This window comes from Bos javanicus, chromosome 8 (genome assembly GCF_032452875.1).
Source record: "Bos javanicus breed banteng chromosome 8, ARS-OSU_banteng_1.0, whole genome shotgun sequence".
Classification (NCBI taxonomy): domain Eukaryota; kingdom Metazoa; phylum Chordata; class Mammalia; order Artiodactyla; family Bovidae; genus Bos; species Bos javanicus.
In genome coordinates this window covers 67797578-67824575 of record NC_083875.1, presented here as the reverse complement: position 1 = coordinate 67824575, position 26998 = coordinate 67797578, and the positions used below count along the sequence as shown (strand labels likewise).

At 38.0% G+C, this 26998-nt stretch overlaps 1 protein-coding gene across 1 annotated transcript; it reads right to left on the bottom strand.

The window, feature by feature from the left end:
- On the bottom strand, positions 1–26174 carry ATP6V1B2 (ATPase H+ transporting V1 subunit B2). Its single transcript, XM_061425830.1, has 14 exons — positions 26000–26174; positions 18083–18138; positions 13604–13702; positions 12288–12381; positions 12056–12133; positions 11471–11610; positions 11031–11132; positions 10562–10659; positions 9825–9948; positions 7750–7900; positions 6257–6339; positions 4898–5002; positions 3538–3667; positions 1–1455 (listed from the first exon to the last, which is right to left on the bottom strand). Exons 1-14 carry the CDS (start codon positions 26133–26135, stop codon positions 1316–1318), a joined length of 1536 nt encoding a protein of 511 aa, XP_061281814.1. The 5' UTR covers positions 26136–26174; the 3' UTR covers positions 1–1315.
- Positions 26175–26998: the final 824 nt, after the last annotated feature.

The window sequence follows — 26998 nt, the reverse complement described above, 5'->3', positions numbered from 1 at the left end:
TAACTTTCATTTAATTTAATATTTATTTTCATTTTATATCCAGGTCACATTTTCTACATTAAAATATAATCATGCTGTCCTCCCCCACCCCCACCCCCTACACCTTCAGAGAAAAAACTGAAGAACTTTACACAACTTGAAAGAAAGATGGAATGCACGGAGAAGCTGCTATTGCACCCAAGGAACAAAGAACACAGAGACCCAACAGGAGACACGTCAGAAGTGCATAGAAGACAGCTCAGGGCTCGCAGCAGGAAGGAGGAAGAATTAAAAGGCTAAAGCTTTTAATGCTGTCACTTGTGCCACAAGACTACCCTGAAAAGGCAAAGAGGTTGAAAAGCAGGACCCAACAGGGGATTTCCCAAAGGCTACTATCTAACAGAGTTTAAAATATCCATACATTAAATTAAAAAAATCCATAAACAGAAGTGCTTTCTCTTCCCCACTTGCCTTTCTAGCATCTGGTCAACATTCTAGAAACTTAAAACCACTGTTGGCATGTCCAAGTGTAGAAAGGATTTTTTTTTTAACTCTTAAACAATTGTATCCCAACTCTTTCCAAGCAAAGTTCTATTAATTATTGTAATGATGATTTTTCTGCATGGAAACCCAGTAAGGATCATTAGGACAGGGCATCTTGCTGCTCAGAGCGATGCCAGCAGGGCAAAAGTGGCATGATTCTGTGTTATTCATAGGGAGGAAGAGCAGTAAGACATGGAGGTTGAAGCTAATCCGTACCAAAGAGGAAATGGAAACTCCTTTTCTAGTCTATCTATTAGACAGGAAAGAGCAGGCGGGCAGTAAAAAACCATCTGCTGAGAGCAGCGGCACAGACCCCGAGGCATACCAAAATCTAAAACCAGCGCTCAGGAAAGCCTCTTGGCTCTGAGAAGTGTCTTTCAGACCCCTCTCTTGTCCCTAGCTTGGAGACCAAAGCACTGTAACTTCAGATAGTGATACTATTGCCAGGGTGGAGAGGCAAGGGCTAAGAGACCCCAATAATGAGGACACTAGGCAGTAAGGTACACCACTATGTACAAATACACACATTGATGAAAAACTCCACCTCCAACTCTCAGCTGCTTTGAAGAAAGCGTTGGAAGGATCCAGGTTTTTCTAAACAGGGGATATTTTAAAGTCTGTTAGCAGTTTAAAACATTGCAACACTGGCACAGTATGTTACCTAGTCTTTGTTTTTAATTACAGGGTAACACAGTAAACTCCAACACAAAGGTGGGGATGGGGGAGTGCAAAAGGAATAAAGAAAATAGAACCAGTACTTCACAAGAGCATCGAGCCAGCGATGAAGTAGCAGCTAATGCTTCGCAGAGTCTCGAGGGTAGAATTCGCTCAGGGTGCTCTGAGGGATCCTCTTCAGCATTTCTTTGGGGAAGATTCGGAGCAGTTGCCAGCCAATGTCCAAAGTCTCATACACAGTGCGGTTTTCATAAGGACCTTACAAAAAATTGAGATCAGATGAGTAAAGGCCAACTACTGTTAACTTACCAGAGAGTTATTCAAAAGTTACTCTGTTATGGGCCTAGCACTGGGAGCATGAAGTATAAAAAAGAGACACAAATAGCTAGGTCCCCCTGGACTGGATGTGACTGAATGTAGAAATGAGGGTTTAGACATAAGAATAAGTGAAAAGGGAGAAAGCCGCAGGGAGAAACATCGGGTAGTCATGAGCGTGTGTACACACACACATGCCTTTTTCTGATAACTGGGTGGGCTCTAAATAGATTCCAAGGAATACAGAAACTAGAGTCAGGGTTTTATCCAGGGAGTAATGAGAAAACTGTTCCTCAGAAAAAAGAGGCCAGCCTGAAGGAGTCTAGTACAGACACATAAGAAGCCTAAATGCCAATTACGCTCCTGAATAGGGCAGTGGTTTTCAAAGTTGTTATTGCCATTATTATTTTTAATAGCAAAGTCATCCTTATCCTGCAAATGAATCTCATATTTTGGCTAAGGAGTTAGAGTTCTTGGTCCTTTTTTCTACCAGAATTAATTGTTATCCTTTAAAGTAAGGTTCTACATAATTTTTTTTTTTAAGAAAACCCAGCAATCATATTTGGGGGATTTTTAATGTTAATAAAAACACATCTTTTATAAATACCAATGAGGTAAAAAACAGAGTTCATCAGCATTAGCAGACCAAACAAAACAGCTCAAAAGCCCTGCACATGCTATGTGATTAAAACCACCACAGACTTTTTAACAGAAGGACACTCAATATAGTTAACAGTAAATTTACTTCAGCAATGGTATAGAGAGCTGGGGAGACTGGTGAAGACACAGGCCACGGACGAGGAGAGAAGGACTAGACTAGGTCTTCCGACTCAGAGAGGACAGAGGTCAGTATAGCTTCAACATCACCCAGAAACGTCAAAACAGACTCTCTGGCCCCACCCAGATCTACTGAATCAGATCTGCATTTCAACAAGCTCCCCTTGAATCAACAAGATTCAAAGGTGTGTTCAATTTTGAGAAACACTGGCCTAAGTTACATTAGGAACAACAACAACAAAAAAAACAGAACAGGATGTTTTAAAGGAGAACAATGCAAAGTAGCCAATATTTAATGATGGAAAATAAATGAAAAAGGTTAAGAATCCCTAATTCCTGAGCCTGGGCTAACTGGGACAATGGTCATGCGAGAGGTAGACAGAAATTGAAAAGGGAATTAGTTGCTAGGCAGGTGGTCAGTTGGGAAAATCCTCTGCTTCTCACCATGAGAAGTCTGAGAAGGTAGTGGCACAAACAAAGTTATCCCAGTTAGAGACGTGGGATTAGAGCTTCAGAAAGAGGCTGCTGCTGCTGCTAAGTCGCTTCAGTCATGTCCGACTCTGTGCGACCCCATAGACGGCAGCCTGCTAGGCTCCCCCGTCCCTGGGATTCTCCAGGTAAGAACACTAGAGTGGGTTGCCATTTCCTTCTCCAATGCATGAAAGTGAAAAGTGAAAGTGAAGTCGCTCAGTCGTTCCCGACTCTTAGCAACCCCATGGACTGCAGCCTACCAGGCTCCTCCATCCGTGGGATTTTCCAGGCAAGAGTACTGGAGTGGGGTGCCATTGCCTTCTCCCAGAAAGAGGCTAAAGGCTCATAAACAGGAAGTCAGTCAGTGTAGCGGGAAAAGCACAGAAAGAAGAGGTAATTAAGCTTTTGGAAACATTAACAATTAAGAAGCAAGAAGATAGGAAATCAGGAAGATGAAGATAGATGGACTGGAAAAGTCTGAAAGCCCCAAAACCAGAGAAGAGCACTCCAGAGAGGTTAAGAAGAAGGGACAAGGGAGGCAGCAGAGCAGAAGGCTGGTTGTAAGAAGGGAAAGAGTAAGACAGGAGCCAAATAACTGGATCAAGGAGTTGAAGGCAGAGGGCTAAGAAGAAAGACATGGCAAGTGGCTGAAAGAACCTCTTCTCCGATCAGAAGGAAAACTGCATGGAGACCAATGTAAATTCTCTCAGACTAGGAAAGAAGTCCTCAAAACTACCTAGGATGCTGTTTATATTCATGGGAAAACAGTCATCTTACCCTGAGCAATAAAGTTCCTCTCAAACTTCTGCAGAAATTCCAAGTAAAGAAGATCATCTGAGGTAAGAGCTTCTTCTCCAACGACAGCTTTCATGGCTTGTACATCCTTACCAATAGCATAGCACGCATACTACAGAGACAAAAGCAGAGATGAGGTTTTATAAATATTAAGAATAATCTGGGCTACAGAAGTGTACTGCTACAGCTATCTTCACAGGATTTCATACTACTTCCAAATGTAATTCACAAAGTTCATATGCAAGTCAGAAAGACTTTATTATACAGTAATCTCACTCAGAAAGGAATCTTCAGGCACACAGTACATCAACATTACAAACAATGTACAAAAAAATGCTCTCTCAACGTATCAATGAGCTTACATTTTGTAGAGCATTTTCATATAACTTACACTATGAGAGAAATCCATCTCTAAATTCTATTCAAAAAAATACTTATGATGTTAGTAGGTTTATCATGCCTATTTTAAGGTCAAATGCATTTTCCTTTAATTATGCTTGCTATACAATCTCAGGGCTATAGAAACCAAGGATTTCACAGAATATATATGTACCCCTTAGTGTTCTGGTGATTGCCTACTATGTTAAACAAAAAATAAGGTAGAATATTCTTCCAGAAATACTGTATAATTACTATTAAGGTTATTAATAAAAACTTAAAGGCTTTAGGCCTTGATTTTTTTACTTAAAAACTAATTCATACACTATGGGAGGCAGGTCTCAAGCATGTGGTTCTTTTTTTTCCTTGTCTTTAAACTTTATTCGCATCTGAGACTGGAGAGGGGATGGGGTGGGAGGGATCAAGGACCTGAGGAGCAGGTGGGAAGACCTATCTCACTCAGGACACATGAGTCCTTACACAGCTGTCAGGTGGACGAACTGAGTGGAGAGGGGAAAGGTCTCCTCTTTGCTGACAACTGGCAACTCAGGGAGAGACCCTGGGCCCCACGCCAGATAGAAGCAGTGAGCCACACCCAAGGGCCAGCTTCTAAGACCTAAGTAGCTATGTGCTTAGTCACTCAGTCATGTCCGACTCTCTGTGACCCTTTGGGCTGTAGCCTGCTAGGCTCCTCTGTCCATAGGATTTCCCAGGCAATGATACTGGAGTGGTTTGCCATTTCCTTCTCCTAGGCATGTGATTTTTGATCTTTGTCATGAGCATTTATTTATCCTTATGAGAAAACTACTAGGCTCTAATGAATTCCACCGATATTCCACTATTCTATATTACACTCCTGCTTTAATGGGGGAGAAGAAAAGTGATGTGGAAAAAAGACAAGAGGTGTTAAGAAAGCAGAAGGAATGAACTAAGAAAGCACTCATTCTGGAGAGCACACACATACCAGCTGGTTAGACACATCGGCGTGATCCTTTCTGGTCATGCCTTCTCCAATAGCAGACTTCATCAACCGCGACAAGGAGGGCAGCACATTAATGGGTGGATAAATCTTGGGTAAAATGGGAAGGGAGAAAATATATTTAAGTACAAAATTCAAGCTTTACTGGTAGTAAAGGATTGTGAAGCTCATTATTATTATTTAAATTGGATAAAGCTGCTGCTTTTGCTTTCTAGATGAGTCCTAATATCTTTTCCTGATAAGGAAGAAATATTTTAAAGCTTAAGACTTCTTCTGCGAAATCAAATCCAAAAAGTAAAATCTACAAAACAGTACAAGATTATATTAAAAAAACTGAAATTTCAAAATCTGTCTGCAATATCAAATCCAAAATGGTTCTGAACTCTCATAAAATTACACATAAAAAGATTTAACAATTTCATCAAAAAGCTCATTATTAGATGCTGGCATCTATTAAAGAATAATTAAAAGATTCCATTTTTGATTTCTCAGCATAAAAAAGAATGATATCTTGCTGCTTGTGACAACATGGATGCACCATGAGGGCACTATGCTAAGTGAAATAAGTCAGAGATAAAAAGATAAAAGAGAAATATGTATAATGTATAAAAAAGGAGAATATGTACAAACTCACATCCATGAGATCTTAAAAAACAAATTGTTGAGCTCACAGAGAACAAACTGGTGGCTGCCTGAGGCAAGGGATGGGGGTGGGAAAAACGGGTGAGGGAGATCAAAGGGTAAGTGGTGACGTCAGTAAGTCACATGGATGGAATGATCAGCATGGTGGCTGTGTAAGCTAATAACGCTGTACTGCGTATTTAAAGGTAGCTAGAAGACTGGATCTCCAAAATTCTCATCTTAAGAAAAAAAACTTTAACTATGTAAGGTGACACGTTAACTGGGCTTACTGTGGTGATCATTTTGCAACAAATACAAATATCAAACCATCACACTGTACACCTGTGACTAATGAAATGTTATGTCAATTATACCTCAATTAAAAATAACAATAAAAAGGAAAATAATCTGAAAAATCTATTTTTATATTAGTAACAAAACTGGTGGACCATGCCATTTTGGAATAAAGACCCGAAAAGAGTTCTTTGAGACAATGGACTCTACTTTAAGGCATAAGGAAAGTGGAAATTTAATTTTTAATTCTGGCAGTCTTCTCCACACTAGGATTTTAGTATTACAGAAATGACAGTTTCATAGTCATATTAAAAACAATTCAAGTTGGTGTTTTCTAAATAAATAATTCCTAAGAGCAAAGTCAGAGACACTAAAGAATAACTGAAGAATAGATGTGTAAGCTTATGGCACTGCACAAGTGTTCAATACCTGTCTGTTGTGTAGCTGTCTGTCCACATAGATCTGCCCCTCTGTAATATATCCAGTCAAGTCAGGGATTGGGTGAGTGATATCTACCAGAGGAAGACATGTGATGTTAGTTACTGTCCATCTCATATAAACAAACCCACAGGAAGTCGATCTGTACTACTTAAAATATATAAATATAAAATAATATGTGCTATATAAAATAATTTTCTGTGATGATGGAAAAATTCTTTATCTGTGCTATGCAATATGGCAGCCACTGGTCAAATGTGGCTACTGAACACATGAAATGTGGCTACTGTGACTGAAATGTTTTATTTCAAAACTTTATCTGATTTTAATAAAGTTTAGAATTTAAACAGCCAAAATGGTTAGAGGTTACCACAGTGGCCAGTTTAACTTACTTGGTTGCAGCACAGATACGTGTTGACGCAAGTTAAATTAGTTACATTCATAAAAAGCACTATTTCTCCTAGATGTGCTGCCTCTCCCCCAAGTATAAATAACGTTCCATTTAAACACAAAGTTCGCTTGCAGAGATTTGACCATCTGATGTATACTGAGACAGCACTCTTCCATAAGTTATCCCAGATGGGTACCCAACATTTCAACATGGGAAATACAAACAGGCTAAACAAGTAACGCAGCACTACAGGCAGCACCAGCAGGCCCTACAGAGCAAGGTGTCCCTAGTCTGTTCAGAGAGCAATCTTGTAGCTACTTCCTTGGAACAAATCATCGTCACATCTGAGGTAGTACTCAGACTGCCTGGGTTCTAAAGCCACCACTTCCTATTCGGGACACTTTACCTCCCCGTGCCTCACAGCAGAGCAGACACCTCAAAGTCACCATGAAGATCAAATGAGTCAATATTTACAAAACACTTGAAACAGTGCTCAGTTATAGTTCTTACTGTTTCTGAAAATATTCTGTAAAAGTATTAAAAAAAAAAAACTGAGATAAAGACAAAAAGACACTAACATAAGGGGAATGCTGAAAGTCTCACCCAGGAGCTGCTGGGCGGACACCCAGGCAGGCACTGCACTGTGCGCTTACAGACATGGTAATTTTTAACAAGCCTTGTCAGTCATTCTACCTCCAGTCTTGTGGCATTTGCTACTTGTGCTCTTTATCTGGCACCTAAGCTACCTTAAATTACTGGTGCACATATATAAAGAAAACATCCAAGTAGAATGAGTAGTTTACAATAAGAAGAGCTCATACGTTTTAAAAAATTTCCTTACATCTGGACCAGTGGACTGCAAATAGCAGACACTAAATACTAGCTAATTAATAAAAATTAAAATTACAAGAAAATTTTTTCTACTAAAGAATAATTATAGGTAGTTTTGAAATGAAAAAATTTTATTAGAAACAAATCAATAGGTAAACTCAACTCCTGGAGAATACTCTCAAAACGATAGTGATATTCTCTCTTGAAATTAAAGCCCTTTACAATGATCAGGCCTGCTATAATCCAAAGACGCAAAACTTACCATCGTTAGGCATGGTGAGAATAGGAATTTGAGTAATAGAGCCATTTCGACCTTCCACTCGACCAGCACGTTCATATATTGTGGCTAAATCTGTATACATGTAACCTGGGAAACCTCGTCGACCAGGAACCTCTTCCCTGGCTGCTGAAACCTGACAGTGAGTCAAGGAGAATAGTATCACATACCAGAATATGAGAACTAACGCTTGGTTAGAACATGTTTGTTTGAATAGACCAAATTACAAAGTCAGAAATATCATCTTGTTCATTTTAAGTATTGTCTCATTAAGAAAAATCTAGCAACAAAATTTCAGATTATTCTACAACAGAAATGTTGACAAGTGGGGACCAGAAGCTTTTTGTTAAAATCATTATTGCCATAACAAGAATCTTTAAATAGCTTGCCAGAAGAAAATCCAGCTTGCAATTTTATAAATCAAAGGAAGTCCATTTTAAAACCAAGAGAACACTCTCAGTTCACACGATTTATTTCATCTTATGTATCCTGCAGACTTACATAGACTAACTCTGAAAAAAATCAAAAGGGAAAAAATATATATATATATATATACATAAATCATTTGATGCATTTTATGTGTGTGTGCTTAGTCGTATCTGATTCTGCAAACCCACGGACTGTAGCCTGCCAGGCTCCTCTGTCCATGGGATTTCCCAGGCAAGAATGGAGTGAGTTGCCATTTCCTTCTCCAGATATACTTTACATACATCATTTAATTTAATCCTCACAAGAACTCTAATGAAGAAGTTAATATTAACCCCAATTTACAACTGGAATCAAGGGCCAGATAATTTCCCTAGATCACTGCACAAGAACAGTAATAAAAGGTCTTTCTCTCGGAGACATGCACACTAGAATATTATGTATACATATTAATCTACAACCACTAAGAACCCTAAAGCATGAAGCCCAACTGCTAAGTGCTACTTCGGCACCTCCAAGAGTACGCTCCATCAGAGCTACTCAAACTGTGGCCTGCAGACCAGTTTTTATCAATGTGGCATGCTGCAGTCCATGGGGTCACAGTCATACATGACTTAGCAACTGAACATCAAAGGAGATCATGTAGAAAGCAAGATAAACATATAGAAAACTTAAGTGTCTATTTGACAGAATAGCTGTCTGTTGAATCTAATAATTTTTTTTAAAGGGCTTTTAAATTGTCTTTCTTAAAAATTTTCACTAATACTTATTTTCACTGCCTTTTATGTAAGTATGGATGGATGGATGGGAGAAAAAAAGTCCTTCAATGGAAAAGCACCAAAGCAGAGTGAGATATGGTGACAGATCTTAAGGAATTTTAAGAAGCTAGATATTTATATAGCAAGTCTCTTCAGAAGTCTTTTTCTCTTTTTTACATACTTAAAAGAGCAACTCATTCAAAATTTCCTAACTTGCATCAGAACACACCCCACACTTCTGGATGCTAGAATCTTACATTGTTTCTAAATACTGAGTTTTCTGAAGGGAAAAAAGTTCTGAAGAGGGTTCTGCCAGAGTATAATCTTTATTTATGTAAATAAATAAAAATTTACATCACTGAAAATGAAATTCCTGGAAAGGGCTAAAAATGGACTGTCCAGAGAGACAGAACTTCCTGGTAGAGTAGCTGATTAAATAGCTTGCATGATTTACTCTCTTTAAGAATCCAATCTTTTTCTTTTTTAGTATTTATTTAATCACTCATTCATTGGCTGTGTCACATCTTAGTTGCAGCACACGGGCTTAGCTGCTCCGTGGCATGTGGAAACCTAGTTCTCTCACCTGGGATCAAACACACGACCCCTGCACTAGAAGGTGGATTCTTAACCACTGGACCACCAGGAAAAGTCCTGAGAATCCAGTCTTAATCAATGGAGACAGTGACAGTATGATAAACAGGCTAATAATTTAAATCTCATTTTCAATCATTTCAACTAGGCTGACAAAAATAGTATTTTCTTTCCTGATTAAGGTGTTACACTAACATATGAATAATTAATTTTAAAAAATGATTAAAAAAAAATGAAAACTTGCAGAGCAACAAGATAACCTACTGTAATTAAGAGAAAAATTACCTCTCGAAGTGCTTCAGCATAAGAACTCATGTCTGTTAGGATAACCAATACATGTTTCTCACACTGATAGGCCAGGAACTCGGCCGTGGTTAGAGCCAATCGAGGAGTGATAATTCGCTCAATACTGAAATGAAACATTAAGTACTATGTCACGCAGACAAAAAGGCCAAAAACAAAATAAAATGATTCCGGAAATAACAGTACAATCTCCCATTTAAAGTTTTACACAAACTGAGGAAGGTGAAGCAATTACTACTTTAAAAGTCTTAAGGCAGAGTTCTTTTATGTATTTACTCAGTGCTACACAGCTAAATTGACTATTTTATAAATGCCCCATAATTTCTCAGAACTACATAGTTCTCAAAATCTAGCAAGAAAGGAAGCGAGTGAGAAGGAGAAAGGAGGAAACAACAGGGGCCAGATTTTACAGGCAAGAGGAAAAAGTCATTTACTGAGTATGGCCATGTGCTAAGTAACTTATTATCTCATTTAATATGCACAACTCTGTGAGACAAGTATTATTTATCACATTTTACAAAAGAAGACATTGAGCTTCAGAGCCTAAATGACTTGCCCAAAACCAAGTGACCTGCAAAAAGCAGAGCTGGAATTTACATATGGTTATCTTATTCCTAGGCCCATGAAGCTTTCATTATGTTTTACCTCCCTAGTCTAAGGTAATATTTTTGACCAGAAGCATGTGTAAACAGAGAGAAACAGCATATTTGTTTACTTACGTTGGGTCATTAGCCAAGTTCAAAAACAGGCAGACATTGTCCATTGAGCCATTTTCCTCAAAGTCAGATTTGAAGAACCGGGCAGTTTCCATGTTTACCTAAATAGCAATGACTTCATCAGTGCTCAGAGACGCAAGATTCTCAGTATTTCTTTTTCTTTTTTTCCCCCAGCATTTATTTCTAATGAAGGCCAAGCTATAGATATGCACTGCTCCTTCTTCTAAAGCTTCAGGTACTCCCAAAACATTCACAAAAGCCAAGAGAGTAAACAGTCAGCTTTGGGCACAAAGAGAATTATTCTTATATTCCAGTCAACTGCTAAATACTAATCCATGGTTTGCCCAAAATACCAAGTTGAAACTTCTCTACCTAGAGATAAATTGAATGATACATGTGTATTTTTCTACACTGTTTTAAGAACATAAGCAATTTTACATTTCATTCTAAAATAGGAAAAGATTATACTTACACCCATAGCAGCAAATACAATCGCAAAATTTTCCTCACTGTAGTCCACTACATCTTTGGACTTTTTTACCAAACCAGCCTGGCGACAGATTTGAGCTGCAATCTGATGGGGAGTATAAAAGGACAGGGTTGAAAGCTAAAATAATATTTTCTATAACAAAATAACCTTTATCCTACACTTTTGGGAATTAAATCACAAATGAAATTGGGATGTCTTAAAGGTCTTTCCCTAACAAAATTATTCTGCAATTTTTGCAAAGATTCCTAAGAGTAAGGAAGAAGTCAGATACACATGGATAAGAGAGTCAATGGAACTGGATGATATAAACAGTAACACTGAGTATTTACCTTGAAAATCCTTTAGTTGGTTTCTCACTAACAGTGAAACATTTGGAGATCCTTTCTTCTTAAATTTCACATCAAATAAATTCTAGTTCTCACCTCATTGTGCGGTAAGCCAGCAGCAGAGAAGATAGGAATCTTCTGCCCCCGAGCAATACTGTTCATGCCATCTATGGCCGAAATGCCAGTCTGAATCATCTCCTCTGGATAGATTCGACATTGAGGGTTGATTGGCTGGCCTAATGCATTTCCAAAAGAGAACATTGATACATATATATTTTAAGACTACAGTCATATAAAGCATTTATTTCTACTCAAAAAATGAGTTATTTTTGAAATCTGAAACTTTTTTCCATTAATATTTTGTAGATTAATAAATTATATAGTGTAGCAAGAGAGAAATCCTAATTTCAAAGCCATTATGGCTCTACTACTTATATTTCAGATACATTGTAATATTATAGTAACATATAGTAATATTTTACAATATCTTGTAGTATTTGACATAAAAAATTAAGATAAGCTCTGGGAAAACTAAAATTACTAAATAATTAACAAAATAACTAATTAAATATGAAGCATGTTGGTTATCTACTTAAGTATCATAAAAATCATCCTTTCTCTGACAAAGGTATAAGACAGATGTTATTTCCTCTAAACACAAAATCCATTTTCTGTCCCTACCCATGATGTCAAGGAAGTCTTCAGCCAGGACAACAGGACCTCTGTCAATGGGTTTTCCTGATCCATTGAATACCCGACCTGTTAAACAATGACAAGGCAGTACAGAGAATACAATGACTCAAATATTCACTTTTTTAACTGTGTTTTTAAACATTCACTTAAAAAAACTACATGGAAGTATGTTAAAAAGTAAACAGATCTCTGCTCAGAATGAATAACAGTATTTGTTTACCAAGCATATCCTCAGACACTGGCGTTCGGAGAATATCCCCGGTAAACTCACAGGACGTTTTCTTGGCATCTATACCTGAAGTCCCTTCAAATACCTATCAAGAAAGAAAACAGAAGAGTAAAGAAATTTGATCATAAGTGCTTAAAATTTATTTGCCTCTTAAATGGCCCTTATAAAGTAAAATACATAAATGTATATACTACTTTTAATATCACTAACAAAGAAGTGTTCATGGTAGGTGATGAACCAAACCTCCACCTCTTAACCAGGGTCATGCCTGCAGGCCAAACCTATTAAGCAAGCTAAGAATGTGTGTGTGTGTGTGTGTGTGTGTGTGTGTGTTTACAGTTTTAAAGGGTGGTTTTCTTAAAAAAAAAAAAAAAAGAAGAAGGGAAAGAAAGTGTAAAGACCATGCAACAGAGGAGACCTTAGATAAAACCTCACAAAGCCTAAAAACATGCACTATCTGGCCCCTTACAAAAATTCTGTTGACCTCTGCTTTAGATTACTTTTTAGTTGTTGTTCAGTCGCTTAGTTGTGTCTGTCTCTGCAATCCCATGGACTGCAGCACGCCAGGCTTCTCTGTCCTTGGCCATCTCCTAGAGCTTGCTCAAACTCATGTCTATTGAGTCAGTGATGCCATCCATATTACTTTTTAGGGCAATATGTTATTCTAGAAAACTGCCACTTTCTAGTCAGTAACATTAAAAACTAGACTTATCAGAGACAATTTACAGACACAGACTCAGATCTTGTTTTGGTTTCAACCCACAAGCTGTGAATTCTGTTTTTTTGTCTCTGTCTTTCTATGTGATTATCTGCTTCATTTTACCAATCAAAAAAAAAAAAAAGCCATTTTACCAGTGGAGCTATTGGGCTAGAATGCACATAGGTGGCAGACATTTGGCAAGAAAACAAGAAAAATTTATTTTCTTCCCTTACAGTCAGTAACCAATCTCTAAAGAAACAGAGGGGTCATGTGGTAGAAATGCATTAGATATGTACCATTTTATTATAAAATAGGCTTTGCACTAGACGGTCTTATGCAACTGCATGCTAATCTAAGTGTTCTGAGCACCTTCAATGGAAGTTAAGCTAAGCTGTGATGTTCAGTAGGTTCTGTGTACTAAATGCATTTTCAACTTAAATGGTATGTTCAACTTACTGACAGGTTTATCAAGCTGTCACCCCATAAGTAAGTCAAGGAAGATCTGTATACTTATGTGATAATCACCAGAAAACACTACTGGTGTTTCTTATGCTTTTTTGTGATTAGAAAAATGTTCAACTGGCCAGATTTTTCAAGTAATGCTTACCTGAACCACAGCTTTGGAACCACTAACTTCTAGAACTTGCCCACTCCGCTTCGTCCCATCAGGTAGAGTTAAGTGCACAATCTCAGCATATCTGGGAAACTAAATAGTAAAAAAACAAAGGCTCAATAAACCAATGTTCTAGAAGCCCAAATGCTCTCTAGGCTCTATCACAGCACACATGCTTGTGCAATCCCTACACGGCCCCTATACATGCAGGTAATACATCAAGAGGTTAAAATATCCGCAGGTAGTTTAAGTCCTTAAAACACTCACTGCTGGCACACATTCTGGCAAACACAGCAAAAGGCATAGAAAGAAGAATCTTGATTCTATGGAAACACAGCAGTTAATTCTTTTTTCTTCCATGTATATTTTTAAGTTTTCAGACTATAGAAAGATGATAAAACTAACAACTATGTTCCCTCTACTCAGCAATGATGCTTGCTTCTGGGCTGTTTAATCACTAATCATCTTGTGCTGTTGGAGAATAGGAATAAAATGCAACTAAACAACAAAATAATTACTCATTATAAATAATGCTAATATACCCCCCTCAATATACACTTCTCCTAACCAGAAGTGTATTCCTCTAGTCCATTTTAATATTTTAAATTGCATGTTTCCAAAAATGTACCGTTAATGTTTCATTTGCCTAAAAGGGAACATACTAAACATATCATCTTGCAATTTGGTTTTTTCCCACTTGCCTGAATATTTTCGGTCCGTCATGGTAATATTTAAGATAAAGTCAAGTTGATATTACATTTCATCCAGCTGTTCTTCTATCACTGGTGTTCAAGGTTGTTCCAAATTTATACTAGTACAAACATACTGCAATGGACATTCTCACATGTGGCGTCTCATGCAAGTGGGTCTAAGTTTCCCTACGGTATTTAGTTACCTAGTGGCAGGTTACAGGTTGTGTCCATTTTTCTGCGAAATTACTCTGCAAAGGAGTAATCTTTACAATTTCCTAGTAGCATAGAAAAGTATCTTTTCCCTACATCTTTGCCAATCTTACATCATCAAACTTTAATTTTTACCATTTTGATAAAATAAAGAATAGTATCTTTCAATTTGCATTTTTCTGATTCTACTAAGCATCTTTTCATATTCACTGACAATTCTGACTTCACTTCCTGTAACTGGCTTATTAACATATTTTCCTCATTTTTCAACTGAATCTGCTTATTCTAATTTACTTTTAGATAAGTCTCATAGATTCTGAATATTAATCCTTTTCCAAGTATCTGCTCCCAGTCTGTTTTTTAAATTTTATTTATGGTAATCTTAATCATACAGAAGTTTTTGCAATAAAATGACTTATTTGCCTTTATGATTTGCCTCTTTTTTGTAGGAAAACCTTCCAATCTAAAATCACAAATAAAAATGGTCTTCCATATTGTCTTCTGATAGATTTTTCATGTTTAGGTCTTTAATCCATTTGGATTTATTTCTGGTAAGTAACTGTATTTTTCTCATTTTTCTTTTCTATACAGGAAGCCAAATGCCCCAACTCTTATGTACTGAGTAACACAAATAGCCCCCAGTGACTTGTAATGTAGCCTTTATCATTTATCAAGTCAAATTCTCAGGTGTGAGAAGAGCTGGTTTTAAGAATCTTAATTTTGTTCCACTGAAATGCCTGCTCACTCCTGCACCAAATCTTTATTATCTGCTTCTAACTGATTTTGTCACCTGGGGAGAATTCTGAGTCTTTTCATTCATGGGTATGGAATCTCCTCTTATTTGAAGTCTTCTTTTATGTCTTTCAACAAAGTTTCACAGTTTTCTGTAAAAAGTTACTAGTTATTCCAGTAGTTACTCCTGGCATACAAAACACTAATGATTTCTACAGACTGATCTTCTGTATCCAGCAACACTGTTTACCACCACTGTTTTTAACAGTCTGTCCACTGAATGACTTGTGTTTTCCGTTTAATCATAGTACCAAGAAATGATGATAGTTGTGCCTTTTCCTTTTTAATCCCTATATCCCCTAATTTCTTTTTCCCGCAACACTGATCAGGGTTCAAGCAAAAGGATAAACAAAGACGGACAGTGGTGGTGACAATGGGCCCCCTCATCTTGTTCCTGACTTAAATGGGAATGTTCCCAGAGTCTCCCCTTAAGGATGCTGTTTGTGGTAGGTTATGGTGGATAGCCTTTAAGAGATTTTGAAAGTTTGTTCTATCCCTTACTTCTAAAACCACCTTCTTTTTCTTCTTTTTTTTGTTTTGTAAAGAAGCAAGTAATTTTATCCGGTATATTTTTGGTATTTACTCAAAAAAGCATAAGCTTTCTCTAGCTTAATCTATGAATGACCTGAATTATACTGACATTTTCTAATATCAAATCATCTTTGTATTACTAGGATAAATTCGACTTTGTCATAATTCTGTTGACTTTTTAAAACATGCTCTTGCTAATATCCAATACGTGGATATTAGCAAGAGCATGTTTTAGTGGATATTAGCAAGAACATGTTTTAAAAAGTCAACAGAATTATGACAAAGTCGAATTTATCCTAGTAATACAAAGATGATTTGATATTAGAAAATGTCAGTATAATTCAGGTCATTCATAGATTAAGCTAGAGAAAGCTTATGCTTTTTTCAGTAAATACCAAAAATATACCGGATAAAATTACTTATGCTCACAGTTTGGAATCTGTGCCTGTGAGTGAGAATAACTTTACTATTTCTTTTCTGATACTATCTTTTCTCTGGTTTGGGAATGAAAGATGTGCTACCTTCAGAAAATGAGTTAAATATAGCAGTCTCCATCATCTATTCTGATACAATTTGTATAAAATTATATATTCCTTGATCCTAGTATATGCATTATGGCATATAAATTCTTACAACTACCTAAGCTTTATTTACCAGTTTTTCCTCAGTTGGAGTTATACCCCAAACATTCAATAAAACTTTCTCAGCTTTCTTAAAATTACTTCCTCCAAGATGTTTTCGAAGTCCTTCCCATTACTGACTCTCATAGTATCTTGTACTTACCCTTCACAGTCCTTACCAATTAGACATTTACATATTTGTACTGTATATTTTTGGTGCTGAGTTCAACATTTAATATACTCGAAACATGAGTATTTTTAGACTGTTTGAAAGTATGTTTATGCTTCATATTTTTAAAATATAAGCCCCCAATTTTATCTAAGAAGAAGTATATAAAAAAGAATAAAGGACAAAGATAAGTATTTAAAACAAATATTTAAAACAAAATATTAAAAATTTTTTTATTTAAAAAAATTTTAAATAAAAATATTTTAAAATATTTAAATAAAACAAAGTATTTAAAACAAATAATGTTCCAAATACTTTCTCAAAAAAGAAAAGTGTATGCTCCATCCTTTCACAAAACATTAATGGACATCTGCATACATGTACAACTTCAGTGCTACATACTGAAGCTCTGAATCAAATTGCATACTAGCTATGGCCAGGAGTAAGCTACATGCTTAATCTGATTTGTATAGGTACCCTGTCATGCATAAAAATATTAACTTAAATAAAGCTGAACAGACAATGCACTTTGCACTCTTTTAGGAAATGTCTTTTGATTACTTTCTGCATCTAGAAGGGCCACATGCCAAACATACTTTCGTCATTACTTCTTTCAACCAACTAATAAATGGGTACCTTTTCCCCAATCCACTCTCAACAACAACCAAAGCAGAATTACTGGGCATATTACACAAATTATTTCCTCTGAAGATATTTTAATCACAGAACTCAGGAGGCTTCACCCAAGGTACTCAATTATAAACTGTATTACATGCCTCTTTTTCTAAGATAATTCTTATTATATAGGTGTGGCTAAAAAAAAAAATGTAACAAAAGAGTCTTTCAACAAACTGAATAGGTAAAAGCTATTCTTCACTTTATGGTTTTAGCCGCTGTTGAGATAACCTGTCGTTTATTCATTACTTGAACACCAGTGTCAGGTCCTCAAAGATAAAGTTCATTGTTTATTCACTTAAAGACCTTAAAATTTAGTAGAGAAAAGAAAACAAATATGTAACAAGTAGTTATAATACTGTGACAAGAGCCATAAGAAACTGTATATCTAATATCCTACAAGTCATAAAACATACTTACAAATATTACAGTTATTTCCCTAATAAACCTAGGAGGTAGAACTACATTTTTAAATTAAAAATTTTTTAATTCATTAAAATTTAATTTTAATTAAGTAAAATAATTGTATTAAAATTTAATTTTTTAAACAAATTAAAAATTTTGCAGATAAGGGACTCAAGGCCACAAGCAGAATCCACAACAGATTCAGTACTAGAATTCTATCTTCTGACTTCTGCTCTAAAATTCTTATCTCCTATGTAGCAATGACATTCAGACCAAGGAATGGCTTAAAATTTGTCATTTTTAATTATAAAAAACTACAGTTTTGAGTACTATGCTTTTAACTGCATAAATGGTTAGGTGATAAGGACAGTGGCATTACCTTAACATGGTCTAAGATCACTAGTGGACCATTAACTCCTGATACTGTCTTGTATGCTGGAAAGAAACAGAAACAGTCAGTGCCAGTCAAACAGGACACAGTCTCTATTACCTCTCTGGTATTACCAAAAATCCTCTACTTTGTCACATCCATTATTAAATGGAGCAACTCAAACAGTATGAAAGTTTTCACTGAATTCATAAATATGCCCCTATCTGTACAACTTTTCATAATTCCCCTTCATTCAACCCAAACCATGTTGAAAGTGAAAGTTAAAGTGAAGTCGCTCAGTCGTGTCCGACTCTTTGTGACCCCATGGACTGTAGCCTACCAGGCTCCTCCGTCCATGGGATTTTCCAGGCAAGAGTACTGGAGTGGGTTGCCATTTCCTTTTCCAGAGGATCTTCCCGACCCAGGGATCGAACCCGCGTCTCCCGCATTGTAGGCAGACGCTTTACCGTCTGAGCCACCAGGCAAACCTCAAACCATGTTGAATTCTTACTATAAATGACACTGCTTCAAGGACCCAGGCTACAAAAACAAAGGCAAAGAGAGAGAGTTTCTAAGAGTCCACAATTTTATGAGGAGGAGGGGAGTTAAGGGTTCTAACAGAGGTGTTCAGAGATCTGTGGAGCATGGGGAAGACAGTGCAGCTGTTCTTATTTAGAAGAAAAATGGTTTTATAGAAAAGGTGGCACTTAGCAAAGTAGACAGAAAAGAGGAAGGGAACCCCTTTTAAGCAAAAGTGACAAAACTCATGAAAGAAATCTGAGAAAAAGTAGTCTGTTAAGATAAAAAACCATCATTAAATGGTACCATAAAAACTGTGAAAAAAGAGCTTATGAAGGGGGATAAAAGGCCAGAGAACATACAAGTATCCTATAAAAAAAAAAGTCAAATGTTACTGTCATTGTAGAAGCTTACATTTTCTACTGCAAATTATGCATAGCATCAAGCTACCCAAATCCCTCATTTTAGAAAAGATGTAGCCATCGGTGAACCACAACACAGCTCCATACCTGCCAAGTGTAATTAATAGTAATCATGTATAAATCAGAACTCAGGAGAGCAAATCCAACAATGTCAGAATTAACTAAATTTCATAATCAGAAAAGCTGAAAAAACAAATGAAATAATTTATAAGAAGCTGTTAATTAGTTGGGAAATTTTCACTTGCGTGATTTCTTATGAGGTCTTACACAGAAATTTCTGCATGAATGTAAATGCCCAAGAATAAGGAAACCATTTAAACAAGCAGTCTGATCACTCAAGGAGCTTCAGAATTTAAAGACACAATTTCTTTAGCCAGGAAGCAGTGCTCTGGTACAAACAGAGAGAGAGAGCAGGCAAGCACTATCAGGACACTTGTTTTCATTCTGAGGACATTTACCTCTTGACACCAAATATTTGCTTGAATACATTTATAACTGTAATGATCAACAGAGGTCCCTGCTGCTGCTGCTAAGTCACTTCAGTCGTGTCCGTCTCTGTGCGACCCCATAGACGGCAGCCCACCAGGCTCCCCCATCCCTGGGATTCTCCAGGCAAGAACACTGGAGTGGGTTGCCATTTCCTTCTCCAATGCATGAAAGTGTAAAGTGAAAGTGAAGTCGCTCGGTCATGTCTTAGTGATCCCACGGGCTACAGCCTACCAGGCTCCTCCATCCATGGGATTTTCCAGGCAAGAGTCCTGGAGTGGGGTGCCACTGCCTTCTCCGAACAGAAGTCCCTACATACTCTTTTTTTCTTCAACCTTCGATAAAAAGGAAGTCACAACCTGAACGGATGTCCACGTAAACAAGTTAATTATGCCTCCAAGATTTTCCCAAATGGCTCAAGTGGTCAGGAATACACCTGCAATGTAAGACACACAGGAGATGTGGGTTCGATCCTTGTGTCAGGAAGATCCCCTGGAGGAGGAAACAGCAATCCACTCCAGTATTCTTGCCTGGGAAATCCCATGGACAGAGGAGGCTGGTGGGCTACAATTCATGGGGTCGCAAAGAGTAGGTAGGATATGACTGTACACCCAAGCAAGCAAGCAATTCGAGATTATTAGAAAGATCTCAATTGTTATATTTTCTACTACTTTTATGGTAATCCTCTGGACTCTTTTTTTTTTTTTTAACACTTTTTTATTACAAGACTACCGAGCATACGTGGAAATTCATCCTGGTGACTGTATCTAAAGCACAGATATTTGGAGGAAAAAAAAAGAATAAACAGATTCATTAAATTATGATATGATTAAATCGACCAAATACAAAATGTAATACAGTCAGAAAAAAAGTTGTAAAATATAGTTTACAATAATTATTCACATTCAAGGCTGTACATCCATACAGATAACAACGTGGCCCCAAACATGAATTCAAGCCAAATAATTCATATATTAGATTTTAAATAACAGACTGAACTAGAGGCCAACAATAGCCAGCAAATAACTTTATACAAGAATAAAAATACAAAAGCGCTTTCAATGCATTGTTTTCATAGGTTCTTCTTTTTTTTTTTTTTTTAACTTTACAATATTGTATTGGTTTTGCCATATATCAACATGAATCCGCCACAGGTATACACATGTTCCCCATCCTGAACCCTCCTCCCTCCTCCCTCGCTTTGCCTGTACATCACAGTTACAGCTACAGACCAGGTAGAGAATACTACACATGTTATAACTGACTGCCACCAACCTGAAAAACAGTTAACATACTACTGATTCATCCTCCCTACTGTTTTAAAAATAATTCCTACCCCTGAAACAATTTCTTCCTTGTCTTATTTTATTTTTGGCAGTGTCACCTGGTGTGAGGGACTGTAGTTCCCTGATCGGGGACTGAACCCAGGCCAGGAAGCTAAAAGTGCAGAGTCCTAACCACTGGACATCAGGGAATTCCCTGATTTTTCTCATTTTTTAAGAATACTTTTGTGTATATAATTTTGAAAAAAATTTTATTGGCATATAGTTGATTTACAATGTTGTGTTAGTTTCAGATGTTCTGCAAAGTGAATCAGTTATATACACACACACACACACAATTTACTCTTTTTAGATTCTTTCCCTCGTTGTTCTCATTTTAAGATTCCAAATATTGATTTTCAATGATTTTCTAGAATTGCTATGAGGATATGCAAAGTGAACTACATTAGAAACACATTTTCTTAGCACCTGGCTTTTAAAACACTGACCTTTTCAAAAACCTTAACAGTTGGGAACAGGAGGAGAGAGTGGGCCAGTGAGGGTAGGGGAATTCAGTTTTGAGATTTATAGGCAACTGCTGACTGTAACATCAGTAAAACGCTTCAGGTTCTGAAATTCTCTTTTACTTTCTGGAAAAAATTTGCAACTTCTTTGAATTTTTAACCTCTTCAACAATGATCCTTTAGAATCTCATGTTTAATTTCAAGCTCATTCAAAACTATGAAGTTTTGCCAGTCACAAGACAAAAGTATGACCAAGAAAAAAACCACTAATGATTGCTTTTCCTGGAAAGAGTGAATCAAGTTGATTGCTATTATAGAAGACAAGATTCTACTTCATCACAGTCTCAAAATTTAAAACAATGTACGTAGCCTTCAAAAAAGCCAAGAACCATTCAAATTGATCAATACCAAAACCACCAATAATATTTAATAAGTACTCGACAGGAATTCTTTTTTAATCTCCATAACAGGTCTATGAGCTAATGACTATTATTCCAAGTGTTTTTTCCCCCCAGAAATTAAGTAACTTCCCTAAGGATCTGAACGTATACAGTCCACCTCCAGTCACTTTTTCTTTAACTCTGTGCTACAGCTCAGATTCTAAAACTGAACCGGTCCTTTTCTGTGATCTGCGACACTCTTGTGTCATTACTGAAAAATAATCTTTCTCCAATGGAGTGCAGGCATTAGAAAAGTTAAAACAGAAAAGGGAGAAACTGATGGAGATGCTTCAGCAGTTTTCTCTCACTGGTAAGCACCAGAAGACCACTTCAGATAAAAAGCAGAGTTTAAGCAACATGCTTGATTTAAATTAAAGTTGGATACAAAATAAACTAATACATGGCATAATCCAAACTAAACAGAATATATTACCAAAACAAACTGCTCCACCCTTGCAGAACATCTTCAGATAAGCTACCTTGTTTCAGTTCACAACAACACACTGGGAGGCAGGCAAGGCTGACATACACATTCCACACTTGAACTACATCTCTGAGAGAGCTGTTACTAAATCAAAGAGCGAGGGCTAAAATTACTTTTGTTTGTTTGTGCCCCCTTCTCCTAATTCTAAGTTTGTACTCTATAACCCTTAGTCTCCAGTATAATTTAAAAATATGGAGATAACACAGTTCCTAGCATTAGACTACAAACGGGGAGAAGACAGTTTATATACAAACTATAGCTCCTTTCCATAATAAAAACACGGTGGTGGGGGGAGGGCGGGGAAGACAAGCAGAGAAAACAACATCAAACACCACCTTTTATCTCTCAACAACATTTGCCCAGCTTTCCACATCATTATTGAGCTTCCAAGGTGGCACTAGTGGTAAAGAATGCACCTGCCAATGCAGAAAACATAAGAGATGCAGGTTCGATTCCTGGGTCAGAAGATTGCCTGGCAACTCACTCCAGTATTCTTGCCTGGAGAACCCCAATGTACAGAGAAGCCTGGTGGGCTATACTCCATAGGGTGGCAAAGAGTCAGACACAACTGAAGCGACTAAGCACGCACACACACCTCACCATTACTATTAACAGCCCAAAGCAAAGACAACTGTTTAGAGTAAAGCTGCCAAAGACACTAAGCTTTCTTCAAAATATCAAAATCCATTCACAAATTACATAAATATGCCTGTGTTTGACAATTATAATGACCACTCTTCTCTTGAAAATTCCAAACAAACAAGAACTTCGGTCTGCAAGAAATGATTAGAACTTTTGACAACAAAGCAGACATGGTTACATCTTTGATCCTGAATATTTAGGGAGGTGATAAATATTTAGACAACATCTTAAACCCCAAATCTACAAAGGTTTTAAGAAGCACATACTTGGTCAGATGACATCCTCTTCCTCCTACAGGATACAAGACTGTTCAACAGATCTAACACTCTTAATGATTGTGAAACTTTCAAAGAGAAAATTCAACAACCATTGCACAATATGGGATCTAGTCCTTCAGCCTCTTCCTTACCAGCAAAACAAAACCAGAATCATCATCATCTATTGTGCAAGAAAAGTAGAGACCCACACCTTGCAGGGGGCAAGGAGAGAGAGGTTCTAGAAAAAGGCCAGGCCAATGATTCCTTTACTGGACTTTTCACTGAGGTTAGGTTTACTTTATGACATAAGAACTGCAAGACAGGCGGACCTAGGATCTCAAGAAACAGGAGATTAAATCAAAATGTTTAACATCCAAAAGCTCTAAGTGTATTACTGAATCTTGCTCAAAGTATAAAAGAAAATCAAGTTTTATTTCCTTGTGACTAGAAATTTAACCAATGTGCTCAAGATTATTTCAAGTCTGCAGATCTCATTTTCCAGACCTTGTTAACAGCCCCATAATCCCCCAATTTTTCAACCAGCATCCTATTTGTACAGTGGAACTGCCAATATTCCACTCCTTTATTCAAAAAACACACATTAACTATAACTTTTCACTTAGGATGGTAACATCTTTAATTAGAAAAGTGACAAGGTTAATCAATATTTATTCAGAAGTGATTAAAGTGTTAACCAGAATCAAGAATGTAGCAATGTAAGAAAAAAATGACAAATGCTGTTAGCTGTTAGCATACGTATGGTATCATTTGTGCTTTTTAGAATAATCCAGACATAGAAGGAAAACTCCAACCAAGTACACCAACTCCCTACTCCTGCTCCATCCACATTAAGGATTCAAACACTAAACTATTAGAATAAGGGGTTTAAATACAAGCTACACAACAATTACAAAACAGAATGCCTTTTATGTGTGAGCACTGGACTAGGCACTGAGGATACAAAAAGGATTCCTGAACCACAAAGTTTCAGTTTTAAGCATTGTGTTGCAATCCTGCATCTTATCAGGGGGAATCTCATCTCCTGAAGTTCTTCAGCCACTGCTAAGCACACACAGACTGTCCAGAAATCATACCTCCCTTAAGAGCTCACAACCTTACTCATGGAGTACTCTTTCAACTACGTTTCAGTTGATACTCTGAATTGAGACTGAGTGAATAATTATATGGAAAAATGACTACTGCCTCTTCTAATCTTTTCCTAGAAGCACCACTAATGTCTTATCTGTTCCACCCAAAGAACATCAAAGCATACAAATGCAATTACTGAGAGTATCTGTAATTGTTAGGCACAAATGTATTCTTATGAATGCAACTTCTGTCAATTTCTTGAAATATTTACTTCAGCTCACACAAACTCCCAACTGGTATTCTCTAATGCAAATAATTGCCATTATAAAAAGCACATGGTGGGGGGGGGGCGAAAAATTAGAAGTTTGGAATTACAATTTATATACTATTAGCCAATAGGACATACTGTACAGCACAGGGAACTATACTCAATATCTTGTAATAACCTTTATGATTTTATAATTATAAATTAATTTAATAACAGTATAATGGGAAAAATCTAAAAAGGGAAACACACACACACACATATATACATACATATAACTGAATCATTTTGCGGTACACCTGAAACTAACACAACGTTGTAGATCAACTATATCCCAAAAAAGAAAAAAAAAGCACATCTCAGCAAACCTATGATCAAGTCTTTCCTCCTTCTTCACACTGCAGTGCTGTCACATGACCCAGTGACTGATCAGGATGGGATTAGTCAGGAGGAGAGCGCCCAGACTGAAACCCTTCATCTGAAATTCTTTTTAACCCAAGAGCCACCCACAAATAGGCACTCTGGCAATTAACTAGTGTTGGGAAACATCAGGTGCTTTCCTAAATTGTAAAGAGTATACTTTCAGGGCTCATCCCCAATGCCTAAAGGTGGTCTGATGATACACAATCTTAATGATTAGTTTCTGTTGGAATGGCTGAGCAGTCCATTTAAGCCTGGTTATCAGGATTTTTTCACAATAACATTTTAAACATGCCTCTGCATATGTTTTGCATATATTCTACATACACAGGCAAAACTGCTTGTCTTCCTTAAGACAATCTTGCACTCAAGTTAATGGTAAGGAAAAAGGTCCAGCAGGAATGAAGACATCTGGAATTTTCCTGCTTTGTCAGTAATTAGGTGTCTAAAGCCTGGCAAGCCCTGTCTCTCTCAGAACCTTAGGCTTCTCACTGTAAAATGAGAGGCTTAGACTAGGATGACCTGCGGGGTACTTTTCAGCTCTGGCTTTCGCTGGTATTTAGATGTCCTCCTGCGGGGCTGCCTCTTCACCGAACAACATCTCCCTCTGCCTGTGGAACTGACCTCCATCCGAGAAAAGCCTGACCACGTCAGCGATGACACTACACCGTCTCCCTCGGCAGGACCTCAGAACCTGCCCTGAGGTCCACACCCGAGGCAAAGGGATGAGGAGGGGCGTTCCCTTGACCCTTGCAGATCCAAAAGAGGCCAGCAGAAGATCAGGAGGAGAGCTGCAAGGAGCGGCCTTGCCTCCAGGACAGGAAGCAAGCGCCTAAGCAGGCTCCAGCCTCGGGAAGCTGCACAGGGTAGGCAACAGACCGAAGCCCACCAACCCAGGAAGAAGTTCCCGATGGTGCTCTTCCCCTTAGTCCACCGCTGGCATGGAAATTAAGAGTCACTGAAAATCTCCTTCTAGAGAGAGACGCGGAGGTCGGGGTAGAGGGGCACGAGATCGGAAAACAACCCTCCCCACCCCACCCACCCCTCTGGTTAAGCAGGTGAGTGGGAGCAAGGGGCTAAGAGCAGACAGGATTCGTCTTGCTTTCTGATACTTACTGAGACGAGGCTGGGAGAGGTAGTTCCGGCTAACTGCCAGCGCCTGCTCTCGAGACCCCGCCAGGGGCCCGCTGGTGGGTACTGGTAGCTCAGGCGCGGCCCCGTTCACGATCCCCCGCATCGCCCGCAGCGCCATCTTGTCTCCTCCGTCCCGACTGGCCCCGCAGCGACACCGCGCAGGCGCAGATATAGCTGGGGCGGCCCGCTCCCCGCTCCGCCCATGCGCGCTGTGGAGCCCCCGCCCCCTTGGCTGCGCCCCGCCCGCAGCCTCGTGACTTGGGCTCCGCGTGGGCGGGGCTAAAAAAGCAAGCTGGGAGAGGAGCTGACCAGCGTGCTGGGAGGAGGGTTCCCCGACAGGGAGAGGGACCCAAAGAAAGGCAAGATTTAAGGGAGAAAGAGAAGAAAGGAGGGAGAGGGAAGAAAGGCAACTTCATACAAGAAAAAGTCAACAGGAATTTCATAACGCTGAATGAAGAGACCTCAAGTTCAAAAAAAAAAACTCTGAAAACAAATATAAAACCTATTCCATTGAATATTAACATAGGGTACTATGTGCCATCATTTCTCTCACTTTATTATCTTCCTCTCCAATGTATTCGCTCATTTGACCATTCAAAAAGCATATTGCACTGTTTCAGAGTGTGAAAGACAAGCTGTCATGTATTTGGAAACTATTTACAGGATAGTGTTGGAGGGAGGAAGCCAATTCTGATTCCATGTGGGAAACTCTTTCTTTGATTTGCTTTTATTATTATAATCATATTCAATGGCTTTCCTGGAGGACCCTGCCCCTCTGCTTGACTGTAAACTAAAGTGCCTTTGCTCAACTTGCAGAGAGAGAGTTTGTCCCTGCCCACCTGTGAATAGAAGAGATTAACATACCCCTTCCAAAGGCTGGCCATTCCCTTGGAGATGTTTTGCAAGACTGAAGACCCTTTCGCTTTGCTTCACCACTGCGTCTCCCACTCTATTCTGCCTTTTGATTTTAGTTACTCATTG

Coding starts and splice junctions, on each gene's coding strand:
- ATP6V1B2 (XM_061425830.1), bottom strand. CDS start 26,135: ATGGCGCTGCGGGCGATGCGGGGGATCGTGAACGGGGCCGCGCCTGAG. Junction 9,949..10,561: donor AACTTGGCTAATGACCCAAC/GTAAGTAAACAA, acceptor GTTTCATTTCAG/TATTGAGCGAATTATCACTC. Junction 6,340..7,749: donor TCTCACCATGCCTAACGATG/GTAAGTTTTGCG, acceptor TTCCTCTGGTAG/ATATCACTCACCCAATCCCT.